At 33.2% G+C, this 13,806-nt stretch overlaps 1 protein-coding gene across 2 annotated transcripts in view; it reads left to right on the plus strand.

Moving 5' to 3' along the window:
- LOC141503314 (desmocollin-3-like) overlaps nt 1–13,806 on the plus strand; it is a 51,308-nt gene that overhangs the window by 13,442 nt on the left and 24,060 nt on the right. For both annotated transcript variants that reach the window (XM_074208541.1, XM_074208542.1), the window contains exons 2-9: nt 143–227; nt 1,662–1,861; nt 5,327–5,446; nt 5,891–6,046; nt 7,693–7,837; nt 9,758–9,924; nt 12,997–13,131; nt 13,587–13,772. In XM_074208541.1, coding sequence (XP_074064642.1) covers nt 143–227; nt 1,662–1,861; nt 5,327–5,446; nt 5,891–6,046; nt 7,693–7,837; nt 9,758–9,924; nt 12,997–13,131; nt 13,587–13,772 — 1,194 coding nt within the window. The remainder of the gene's footprint in view (nt 1–142; nt 228–1,661; nt 1,862–5,326; nt 5,447–5,890; nt 6,047–7,692; nt 7,838–9,757; nt 9,925–12,996; nt 13,132–13,586; nt 13,773–13,806) is intronic.

Raw genomic sequence — 13,806 nt, forward strand, 5'->3', positions numbered from 1 at the left:
GCATTGAATTTTATAAATATTAAATTGATTTTAATATTATTTAATATATAATATTAATATTAAATTAATTTTGGTGTATGAATTAAAATAGTAATTTTGTATCAAGACTAATTATCTCATTTAATTTTATTTTTCTTTCTAGGTTCTGAATTTTCCCTGTGAAGCCTGCATTGACCAGATTTTCTATGTGCCTACGAAGCTAATAGCTTATGAAATTATTGGAAAAGGTAAGATATGGTAGAATATTTTGTAAATTATAATTAAGACTTTATTCTTAAAGCCCCTTTTCAAAAATGGAAATGATCATGAAATTATTTACCTTGATTGTTCAGAGTTCCTTATGGAAGCAGACAAAGCTTAAAATAATCTTGTCAATTTTTGGGGTCTTCATTATTTTGTTGAATTTACTCTTTTTAAATCTTAATCTGTGGTTTTGCTGGTTGTGATTTTTTCTTTCCTCTTAAATTATGATTATATTTTTATTCATATATCAAATTGCTAATGCTTTCCTGTTAAAATCGAATTCCAAGTATAGATACTATTGTAGAAAGAAGACTACATGTAACGCAATACTGGAGATGGAGAGAATGAAGGAGAGCTTATAGATCTAAAGGGTAGCACGATATAGACCATCTAGTCTGAGACTTCATGTCTTTTTGGGGGCACATTGCTAGTCTGGTGGATCCCATGCACTCATCAGAATGTTTTTTAGTGGCCTAATGAACTACTTGGTGCTTCCTTTTTTATTTGCCAGCTTTGTCTAGGTCAAGCACTGGTTTATTTGTTTTTTCTTTTGTTTTTGTAAAAGTCTATGAAGCTACTTTTCTGTGATTGTCAAAAGTCATTTTTCGGGGTGGCTAGGTGGCACTATGGATAGAACACCTGACCCTGGAGTCAGGAGGACCTGAGTTCAAATATGACCTCAGATACTTAATAATTACCTAGCTGTGTGACCTTGGGCAAGTCACTTAACCCCATTACCTTGCAAAAACAAAAAAAAAGGCATTTTTGACTCTTTGTGACTCCTTTTGGGATTTCCTTGACAAAAATACTAGAGAGCTTTGTCATTTCTTTCTGCAGCTCATTTACAAATGAGGAAACTGAGGCAAACAGGTTAAATAACTTCCTTATGTCACACAGTTTTCTGAGTCTACATTTGAATTCAGGTTTTCCTGACTTTAAGGCAACATTCTATGTACTGTGCTACCTAGCTGTCCTATAGTACTACTTTCGATCTTGGTTATAGAAAGCTATTTCTTATAGGTTATATGCTATCTTTAAGAAATGTGAATTATAATTTCAAGTCACATTCCAACACACACTTTAAATATTTTGTCCTTAGAAAGATGAAAATTTTCTTTTATTAAAAATTTGGTAAAAGGATATTTTACATTTAGAAATATGTATATATAAATTTATATATACATATTTAAAAGGCTAATAAATGTCTAAGAAATGTGTTTTTCAACTGAAATAAAATTGAAACAAACCATGGATTAAAACATGAATTTCTTTCTAAAAGTACATATCATTTAAAAATAATTTGCAAATGATTAAAAAATTAGTAGAAGTTCTCTCTGTTTATCATTCTTTGCAAAGTCACTTGTATTTCTGTAGAAATGTGTTTCTGTTTTCAATTACCATGAATTTTTTTCATACAGTTAATGTGGAAGAATGCTTGAAGTCTGTAGACGCTATTCATTCAAATGATACTGACTTTGGAATTTTAGAAAATGGTTCAATATATATGAAAAATACAGTTGTATTGTCTCCAGGGAAGAGGATTTTTATCGTAACCCTTGTGAATAGTCGGAAACAGAAACAGAAGGATATCAAGGTTACATTGCTACATCAAAAGAAGGTATTCAAAAAGCATGATAGCATTTTATTAAAAATGCTAGTGTCTTTTAAAAATATATCTCTCCCCAAACTGTAGAATAATTAAGAGGTCCTGTTATTGCTTCATTTTTTACTTTGACTTCATTATAAAATATCACATTTAACATGGTAATAAGACAAATTGATTGTGAATTGATAAAGTCATGCTGCAGTTGAAACAATGAAATCTTAGGTGATGCATAAATGGAAGGAAATATAATGGAGGAACACAGAAGTTTTCATATACTCATACTTATACATACTCATACTTACATAGTTCTGAGCAGAAAAATCAGAGAGGCATTGCTCAGAAAAACATTTTAAAAGATGATTTTTGATTGAGGGTACTAAAATTTGTTGTGATTCCACCTGGCTAGTCTCTTTCCTGATTTATCCTCAGTTACCATATATTACAATATACCATATTATGTGATACAGTGGAAAGGTCTGCTTTTAGTGTGGTCCTGGCTCTTAGTCTTCCTTCGAAATTGAAGGGCAGCATGTCATCATATGCATGATGGCATGATTTGCACATTATATTGATTCTAGTAGGGGGGGGGTATTGAGCAAAGGCATCCTTCTCACTGCCTTTTCCAGACTCAATATCACTCTATGTCCTGATTAATAGGAATGATGGCCTAGATGCTGTGGGAGTCCTTGGCTTTATGGATGTGGGTCTCTCCTATATTTAGTGAAGCACCGTGGCTCTCCAGCAATATTGGAAAATATGATTTTCTGGTGATAGACTGGTGACTACACACACACACACACACACACACACACACACACACACACACACACACAAATCTGGCACTCAATCAGCAGTACAGTGATTTTATGGTGATAGACTTTCTCCATTAAGGTAAAGCTAGTCTATCTCATAATGGTCTAATTGTCAGTACAATGAATTTGTAGTAATAGTCTTTCACCAGTAAGGTAAACCTAACCTATCTCATGATGAACTACTCAACAGTTTGGTCCACTTGGCGCCAAGCTTTCAACAGTAGGACAAAGCCAGTCAGTCACACATAGGTCTATGTTGCTCCATTCTGCAAGTGTATTCCCCTGGGCTCAAGCTCACCAGAACAAGCTTTTCAAGGCCAGGGCCCCTTCTTTCAGGGTGAACTCATTCCATAGTGGCCCTGCACTTCACACACAAAAAAAGAGAACTCTCCCTGGGACTGCCCAGGCTTCTCTGCATTGGACACCTCCTGACTGTCTGAACCCAATTCCCTTTTGATTGACTTAGGGGAATGAAGGTCATTTCCAGTCCCTTCTGGAATATCTCTCAGGATTGACTGGCTCATGTTCAACTGCTGTTCAACCATGCAAGTTCTCAAAGAATATTGAATATCTCTTCTCACCCATGCAATTATACTTGGTGATTTCATAATCTTCCATAGATTCAATTATCATCTCTGTGCTGATGGTTCTTAGATCTATTTATCCAACTCCTCTCTCTGCTGATCTTTATTCTTACAACTCCAAATGCAACTTGATATTTTGGATTGGATGTTTTGTAATGCTCTTCAATTCAGTGGTTCTACAACCAAACTCATTTCTTCTGCAAAATCTTCCCTTTCCTAAATTCTCTATCCTTCTAGGTCTCAGACTCACAATATAAGCGATTTCTAGATTCCATTCTTTCTCCCCTTCCTTCCCTCTACTTCCCATCATATCCAATCTATCATAAAGTTCTACTGATTCACCCTTCACTATTTCTCTAGTCTATACCTCCTTCTTTCTGCTGTATCAGTACCAACCTGTACAAGCCTTCATTATTTGTTGAAATAGCCTCTAGTTGCTTTCCCTGCCGCTAGTTTCTTCACATGTAGGTACATTGTCTAGTCAGATATTAAAATGATCTTCCTATAATGAAGGTCTTGTCTTGTCACTCCACATACAGTCCCACCCCTATAGTAATTTCCAGTATCTCCCTATAGTCTAAATGATTAAAAAAAAATTCTTTTTGGCTCTGAAAATCCTTCACAACCTGCCTCCTCTTCAATCTTTTTTTGCACATTATTCTTTTCCACCTACTTTATGATCCAGTGACATTGGCCTGGCTATTCCTAAAACACAACACTTCATTTCATAAATGAATTCATTTTTGCTGGCTATCCTGAAATCTTCTCTTTCCTTGTTTTTGACAGCTGGATTCTTTGGATTCCTTTAAATTCTCATTAAAATTCTACCTTCTTCAATGAACTGATGCTCCTTAATGCTGCAGTGCTCCCTCTGAAATTGCCTTCAAGTTTTTCTGTCTATATCTTGTTTGTACACGGTTGTGTACTTTCATTTGATTGTATGCTTTTTGAGAGCAGAGCCTTAAAAAAACCCCCTTTCTTTGTATCCCTAGCATCTATCTGTATCCCTAGCATTTGTCTTTTTTTCCTGGCATAGTAGATGCTTAATAAACACCTATTGACTTGATCTAGTATTGTTCTTGGCTGCCATTAGTTTTATCTCATAATTTTTATGAAGCTTTTACAAATGAGACCCATTACCTACAAGGCACAGAAAGATCACAGGAAAAAAATTGTGCTTCAGAGTGCCATTACTTGTCTTCTAGGACCTACTCTAATCTTGACCTGTTAAGGACAGGCTCTCATTAACTATACCCTTTCTAAAGATATCCTTAATCTCACCTCAGATCCATTGTCTTGCAAAACCTGTTCTCAAGGAAGTTAGTCAGAAATGGTGATAAGTCATCTGTACAATTAGCTATATTAAAAGGTATAATGTGATGAATACAAAGAAGAATAACAGCTTTTTTATCTAGCAAGATAAACTAACTGAACTTAAATTGATTAGATTTTCATTTTTTTATTGAGAGAAACATGATTAAAGTACAAATCTTATCTCCACCCAAAGTTTGTATATTCTTTAAGGAATTATTCAGGAATAATTTTCCCCTGGGGAAAAAAAAGAGAAAAAAAAGGCTGACTCTATTTGAGGTAGTTGTTTTCTTTTTATCCTGTCAGATTTCAACTTAACAAAAGAAGAATTAAAAAATACTTCAGTTATAAGATGTGAATCTTCTGGTTTATGTATTGACTCAAGAGGTCACCAGGAAATACAATATATTTCTCCTTAACTTCTTATAATCTTTAAAATCTAAATCTAAAATTACTTGAGTAATATTAATTAAGAATTTCTGAAATCCAAGAAGGATATAAAAATGACAGTTTCAGCAGATAGGTCCTTTCCAACTCTTATGTACTTCTACCCATTCTATGTTTTTGTGTAGGTTATTACAGGGAGAAAATTACTATGATGATCACTAAGGTGATTAGGTGATGATTTTTGTCAAAATTTTTTTTAAATATTGATTTTTAACTCCTTTAACATCCCATTGTTTCACTTTCATTTCAATCCTAATAATTTGAGGATTTGGGTTTATGGATGTTTGGAAACGTCATTTTTTCCCCTTTTCTTTTAAATCTAGGAACTGAAGAAAAACCACTATAAAGAAACTGTTCTCAGGCGTGCCAAGAGAAGATGGGCTCCTATCCCATGTTCAATGCAAGAAAACTCCCTAGGTCCTTTCCCCTTGTTTCTTCAACAGGTAGAGTTTAAATATATGTGTATGTGAAAACACAGACACAGACACACACAGACACACATACAGACACAGACACAGACACAGACACACACACACACCCTTCTTTCTTTCTCATCCTTGGGCTTACAAAATTTTCATTCTCAGTAGTTTTTTAAGTTCAAATGTTTAAAAGTAAATCTGGATGCATTTAACAAGACTTTACCACTTTCAGAGTTATATTTCATGTATTGTATTTCTATTTTTTTTATCCAGAGATAATTCCTTAACTTTCTTCTTGTTCTTATTACCATGTTTTATAAATTGAAGATAGTTGAATGTTATTTATTTTTTAAATTATTCTTTCCCATTCCATAAGCACATAAATATGTACATTCAAAATTTATTAAAAACGTAATTTATCATTAAATTCTGACTTTTTTCTAAATATATTATTTACTTTCTATATAGATCCAATCTGATTCAGCCCAGAAATACACTGTTCAGTACTCCATAAGTGGGCCTGGAGTTGACCAAAAACCACTCAATTTATTTTATATAGAGAAAGATACTGGAAATTTATTTTGTACTGGTCCTGTAGATCGTGAGACATATGAGGCTTTTGAGGTATGAGTTTAAATTATTAATGAGGTTATTTATGGATCATTCTGTTTGTTGCTCAGTGTTCATGATCAATCTTTTTTTGTTTTGTGTTTTGCTCTCAATGTAACTATTCTTTTGCTATATTATGCTCTGACTGGGCCTTACTGTTCAAGTAAGTGATTCTTTTAGAAATTTGTACCTGCTGCAATTGCCTCCTCTCTAGTAAAGTCAAATTGTATAGTCAAAAGAAGTATATTTAGAGTTAAAACACTAGGATTTAATTCCTAAATCTCTAACTCAATTTTCATTTAATCTACAACAAAACATTTCTCAGTGGTAAAATGAAGGAGTTAAACTCAAGGATTCCCTTATAACTATGAAGCTATAATTCTATGTTTAAATTGAAAAGCTAATTTGTATGTGGTTAAAAATGTTGTGATTAGGACATTTTCTATGTAGAACAAATGAAGATCTAGAAATAATAATATGAGCAATACTTAGAATAAACCCTGAGAAGGTCAACAGCAATGCTTAAAGAATTTTGGGGGGGTGGAAATCTTTGCAGAACTCTAAAGACAAAATAAGAAAGGAGGTTTAAGAAAATTATACTTACGGCGACTAGACAGTAAGGCTTTTGAGTGAATTACCAGTTTAGTTGCCTCACTATTCATCATGTGAGGTGATAGAACTTCAAAGTTTGCTCAATAAATAATTCATAAACTAGAATCAGAAATATTTACTCCACTTTTGTTAGGCTATTGAATATTTATTTATCATGAATTACTATGATATCTTCTCTTTTTTTATTTTTTATTTCTTTTCTTTTCTTTTTTATTTGTTTGGAAGGCAATGAGGTTAAGTGGCTTGCCCAAGGTCACACAGCTAGGTAATTATTAAGTGTCTGAGGTCACATCTGAACTCAGGTCCTCCTGACTCTGGGGCCTGTGCTCTATCCACTATGCCTCCTAACCGTCCCTATGATATCTTCTGGACTAAACTATAACTAAATCTTTCTATATCTAACTATATTTCCTGTTCCACTATCTGAACAAGACTGTCAACTTGAGTTACAAGTATCTATTTTTCTTTCACTTTGGTTTTGCTGACTGACATGAGATAAAAGCAGGGTCATTGTCCATGTTAATAAATAACTCTAAAAAACACAGAAACCTTGTATTTTTTATGTGATCATTCTCTTTATGAGATTTCTACTTTACTTAAAACTTCAAAATATATATTTTATTTTCAAATTTGTTTCTATCATAATTATTTCAGGATATATTATATAAAAGAACTAATAAGAAATATAGCTGGAGAACTCAAGTATTCAATTAACTTACCCAGCATAACCTAGCTGTGTATGGGCAGAGCTTAGAATAGCAATAGAGTTCCTGAACTCAAATGTCATTCTTCATCCTATTAGACTAGCCTTAGTTGGCCCCTGGCTTACCCTTCTGCATTTTTAGTTTGCATTTGGAGTGTAACACTTTCTAAAAATAGTCTGATATCTCTTATTGTGGTTACTATAATGCCATGGCCAATTTCATGTCCTGCTAGTTGTGCTTTGTTATGGTGATGATTTAACAAGGAAAGTGTATTCAACATTTCCAAATTTGGCTCATTGTTATCATATTCCAATAAAATGATTACATTTTTCTCTTCTTTTATAGTTAATAGCCTATGCGTCTACTCCAGATGGGTATTATTCAGACTCTCCTTTACCACTTACTATCAAAATTGAAGATGAAAATGACAACTACCCAATGTTCACAGAGACAGTTTATAATTTTGAAGTTCTTGAAGGCAGTAGAGTTGGTAAGCATTAATAATAATTAACATTGTTTTCTCTGAGCATTGTTGAAATTTTTAAGTGATCAAGTTTTGCATTGATTTGGTGCATCATTAAAACATGAGTTTTTGGTTGTTTTTTTTTTTCCCCCTTAGCATTAAGTGGAAGTCTTTTCTAAAGGAATTCCTTCAATAGGCAGTTATCAGTATTTAATCTTGCCCAAGCAACTTCTGCTTCCCTTGCTTCTCTCATTTCTTTGTGTTGTTATTAGTGCTTGTTAGTCCTTACAAGAAAGAATGAAAGGATCAGGTTAAAACAGGTTAATATGTCAGTCACTAAATAAAAATCCAAAATATCTACTTTAGCTATTATTTACATTATATTTTCCATTTTCTTAGTTAACTACCCTTTAGCAATAGGTTGGTTTAAAGAAAATTTGCCTTTCCTGTTTGCCCTTGTATTATCTAAAGAAAGAAAAACATGTTGTGACTTTTTATCAAAATTCCTATTAAAAATTTCCAAACCTCTTCCTTTTTAAAAAAATTTTCTAACATTTTAAATTTTGAGTTCTAACTTCTCCCCATGCTCTAGTCCCTCCTCCACCCACTGGGAAGGCAAATGATATAATAACTCATTATATACTTGAAGTTATGAAAAATAAAATTTTATATTAGCTGTATTGCAAAAAGAGTAAGAAGAATAAAATGAAAAAATATGCCTCAATCTGCACTCAGAATTCATTGGTTTTGATGGTATATGGAGGTGTTATAACACCAGTCATCTTGAATCCATGGGGACTGTCTTGGCTTATTGTATTGATTAGAGTAGCTAAGTCTTTTACAATTTATCATCATTTCAATATTATTGTTATTGTGTCCAGTATTCTCTTGGTTCTGGTCACTTCACTTTGCATCAGTTCTTATAATATTTCCCAGATTTTTCTGAAGTCATTCTGCTTGTTATTTCTTATAAACTCAATAATATTACATTACAATTATATATCACGACTTGTTCAGTTTGCTCCCAATTGATGGACATCTCTTTAATTTAGAGCTGCCAAACTTACTAAAAAGAGAAAATATATATGCCCTTAAGTGCATAGTCTTCCTATTATTTTGACTTTATTAAGATTATTACATAATTTAAATCAATATTCCCTGAAACTTAATATAACTTTGTTGAGAGAATACACACTTTTGGAAAGTAATTGTATAATAGAATTAACCATGGTTGCTCAATGAATAGTTACTAACTGATCACAGATAGCTTTTAAAAAATACCTTAAATTATTTGTGACAATTTATGAATGATATTATGGCATAGACAATTCACCTTGTGGCCAGTAAGTGATACCTGTCTGGAGGTATATAGCATCTTTCATCATGTCTCAGACATATACTGGCTCTGTGACTTTGGGTAAGTGACTTGGGTGTTCAGTGATTTAGGTAATTCTGTAAGAATAATAAATAAATTGAAGAAAAGTATCAACTTGCCTAGGTAGAGCAAGTTTCTTGATCTGGGAGTACCCTAGGCCAATTAAATTATAGATCTTCTCCCTATCCATATTTAGGAAACTACTAAGAATATAAAGTTATTTCCTTTCACAATTATTATCATATTTTTTGCTAATATTTTCATGAATTTTCTGAGTATAGATCTATCCGCCATAATAGTATGAATTAGTTCCATGAAAATTTAATGTTATGTCAAATGCTATTACAGGAACAATGGATTTCATAGAAATAATAAATCATCTATCCAGTGGTATTCTAGGAAGATTTTGAGAATTTATGATGTAATTTGCTGGTAACATATGAACAGTGTTGAGATAAAATAATATTAGTTGAAGGTACCTTATTTGGGATAAAACTAGATAGAAGAGAGGCATAAAGTTGTATTTTTGTGAAGACTAAAGAGGATTGCTATTTTTCCCTACAAATGTATAGGTACTTCTGTAGGGAAGGTATGTGCCACAGATAGAGATGAACCTGATACAATGCATACTCGCCTGAAGTACTCTATTATGGAACAACAACCACCATCTCCTAAATTATTTTCAGTGCATCCAGCTTCAGGTGTGATCACTACAATATCACATCAACTGGACAGAGAGGTAACTTTTAAGCATAACACCTAATTGCTGTGTCAGATATAACTGAAAAGTATTATTAAAAATGATTCCAAATTAGAGAAATGGTTAGTTGGTTGGTTGATTAGTTGGTTGTTTCTTATCCTTTGTTACTGGAGAAGACCAAAATGACATCACTATATTTGAGACAAATTAAAGTGTGTCAGACTGTGGCTGATCAGACAATAAAAAAATTGCTCTATCACAGGTTGGGCACAAATAGTCCATGACTGTAAGTCACCTGGGATGCTTACTCTAAACTTAAAGATGTCATGTTTCTTTGGAGCTACTTCAATTCTGCCTTCCTCATAGAGTGCCCTCATACTGGATGATCCTGTGCCCATGTCTCCCAAGTTGTACAACCAATTCTAAAGCTCTTCAATGAGACTTTCAGCATGTCTTGATATTGTTTCTTCTGACCCCCCCTTGTGAGTGCTTGCCCTGTGTGAGTTCTCTATAAAATAATTTTTTTGGCAAGTGTATGTCTGGCATTAGAACATGTCCAGCCCATCATAGTTGCACTCTCTGTAGTAATGTTGGAATGCTAGGCAGTTTAGCTTGAGAAAAGACTTAAGTGTCTGGTATCTTTTCCTGCCAGGTGATCTTCAGAATCTTCCTAAGAATTTATTTATTTATTTTTAATATAAATATTTCGTTTTCCAATTAGATACAATAGTAGTTTCTACCTATCTTTTTTGTGATGTCTTAATTTTGTGATTTTTCCCCAACCTCCCTTCCCTCTCCCCATCGCCCCGCAGAAGGAAGTTTGATAATTTTTATATTGTCTCCATGCTATACATTGATCAAAATTGAATATTCTGAGAGAAAAATCATATCCTTGAGCAAAAAATAAAATATGAAATATCAAAATTACATAATAAGACAATTTTTTTTTAAAAAATTGAAGGTCTTTGGTCTGTGTTTAAATTCCACGGTTCTTTCTTTGGATTCAGATGGTATTTTTCATTGAAGATACTCTAAAATTGTCCCTGATTATTGTAGTAATGAAAGACTAAGTCCATTAAGGTTGATCATCACCACCATGCTGCTATTACAGTGTACAATATTCTTCTGGTTCTGCTCATCTCGCTCAGCATTAGTTCATGCATGTCTTTCTAGGCTTCTCTGTATTCCCATCCCTTCTGGTTTCTAATAGAACAATAGTGTTCTATAATGTACATAAACCACAGTTTGTTCAGCCATTCCCTGATTGATAGACATTCACTCAATTTCCAATTTTTTGCTACCACAAACAGAACTGCTATGACTATATTTGTACAAGTGATGTTTTTGCCCTTTTTCATGATCCCTTCTTCCTAAGACAATTTAAATGGAGACAACTGAGTTTCCTGACATGGCTCTGGTAGACTGTCCTACATTTAGAATGAGTTCTGTAGAACAACTCTGTAGACCTTCAGTTTAGTAGTCAGTTTAATACCTCTTCTCTCCCATACTTGGGATGAGCTAGCTTTGGCAATGTGAGTGCCAACCTCATTGTCAATGTGTTCCTCCTTGGAAAGAACACTGCCAAGGTAGGTGAACTTGTCCATAGTGCTCAAAATTTCCCCATTTGCTGTAATTGATGGATCCACATATGGATGGTGTGGTGCTGGTTGATGGAGCACCTGGGTTTTCTTGGTGTAAATTGTTTGACCAAAATTGGCAAAAGCAGCAGAGAATCAATCCATAACTTTTTCATCTCAACTTCAGATACTGCATTGATTACACAGTCATCTGTAAACAAAAGATCACTCACCAACACTCCCTCCACTTTGGTCTTTTCTAGTTGAAGAATTTTCCATCAGTGTAGTAGCTGACCTTGAGGCCATGTTCCTTCTCAGTGAAGGTGTTTGATAACATGAATGAAAACAACATGCTAAAAAGTATGGGAGCAAGGACACATACTTGTTTTACTCCATTGGTGGACTGGCAAATCTCTGAACAAGACGCTGTCATGAAATTGACTTACAATACTGATGAACTTCCCTGGGCAAACAAATTTTGACATAATTTTCCATAAACTCTTGCAACTAATTGTATCAAAGGCCCTGGTCAGATCTACAGATGTTGTAAACAGATATATGTTCTGTTCCTGTCATTTTTTCCTAGAGTTGTTGGGCAGCAAATACTATATTGATTGTTCCTCTACCCTTTCTGAAGCCACACGTAGCCAAGTGGTTAAGGTGATGGACTAGGGATTCATTAGAGATAGTTTTTAATCCATTTTTGTAAGATTTCCAGTTCTAAATTTTTTCCCTCCATCTCTTCCCTCCCCCTTCTCTAAGGCAGCAAGCAATTTGACACATGTACAATCATGTTAAACGTAATTCCATATTAGTCATGTTGTAAAAGAAAAATTAGAACAAAAGAGAAAAGTCAAGAGAAAGAAACATAAATTTTAAAACATTAAAATAGTTTGCTTCAATTTGTGTTCAGACTTCATAGTTCTCTTTCTGGATGTGGATGGCATTTTCTATCACAAATCTTTCAGAATTGTCTTGGATCATTGTATTGCTGAGAAGAGCTATCATAGTTGATCATCACACGGTCTTGCTGTTACAGTGTATGATGGCTTTACTACTTGACAAAAATTTCTGGGTAAATTGGAGAATAGATTGTGTGGAAGAAATTAGATTTAGACTGGCATCTCACACCTTATACAGAGAACCTCCCAATGGACATGTGACCTATATATAAAAAAGTTGAATGAATTAGCGAAATGTAATAAAAGTTGCCTATCAGTTCTAAGGATAGGAGAAAAATCCATGACCAAGGAAAGTATCTAAAGTATCATAAAAGGTCACATGTATAATTTCGATACATAAAATTTGAAAAGTTTTTACAGAAACAAATCTAATAAAGCTAAGATTGAAAAAGAAATAATTTACTAGGGAAATTTTTTGCAGCAAGCTTAATAAAAGTCTCATTTTCAAGATACATAAACATAGATTCATATTTATAAGAATAAAGAATCACTTCCCATTTGATAAATGGACTAAGAATATGAATAAACATTAGCTTTTCCCACTACAGTAGAATTTTTGTTTTTCATTTCAGGTAGTAGACAAATACAAGTTGACAGTGAAAGTGCAAGATATGGATGGCCAATTTTTTGGTTTGATGAATACATCAACTTGTATCATTTCAATAAAAGATGCAAATGACCATGCTCCCACTTTTACAAAGTCTATGGTAAGTGCTTATACTTAATGTAAAATACATTACATGCAGTTGAAACATCTAATTTTTTTTTACCCTGAATCATGTCATCTGAGTTAGTATAATGTTTGACTTCCTGAAGAAAAAAATTACAAAGTGTAGTATATTTATTAAAATTTCTTCAAGTAAAATTAAAAAAAAAGCTTAGATGGGTGATAATACATAAGAAGAAAATTGTTTATCGCTTTGATTAGTATACTGGTTGTATTTCTTTGTCACAAAGACTAAACTAATTTTTACTCTAAATCTATTATTTTAAAATGATCCTGAATGACAGGATCATTTGAATTTCTTATTTTAAATCATATTTATGAAAACTATGATACCAAAGTGTTCTTGGAATTGGGGGAGGGAGAACTTTTATTACCCTTAACATAACTTTCTCTCTTTGTAAAGGAAATTGCTAATGAGACTTTTATTTATTTCAGTATGAAACATCAGTTGAGGAAAATACAATCAAAATGAATATTTTGAGAATAGCTGTACAAGATAAAGATTTGCCTAACACTGCTAATTGGAGAGCTAATTATACCATTTTAAAGGGCAATGGAAATAAAAATTTTCAGATCGTGACAGACCCCCAAACCAATGAAGGTGTTTTATCTGTTATTAAGGTGAGGAAAAAAAGAAAATAATCATAGCTTGGAA

The sequence above is a fragment of the Macrotis lagotis genome, chromosome X, assembly GCF_037893015.1.
Source record: "Macrotis lagotis isolate mMagLag1 chromosome X, bilby.v1.9.chrom.fasta, whole genome shotgun sequence".
NCBI classification, from domain to species: Eukaryota; Metazoa; Chordata; class Mammalia; order Peramelemorphia; family Peramelidae; genus Macrotis; species Macrotis lagotis.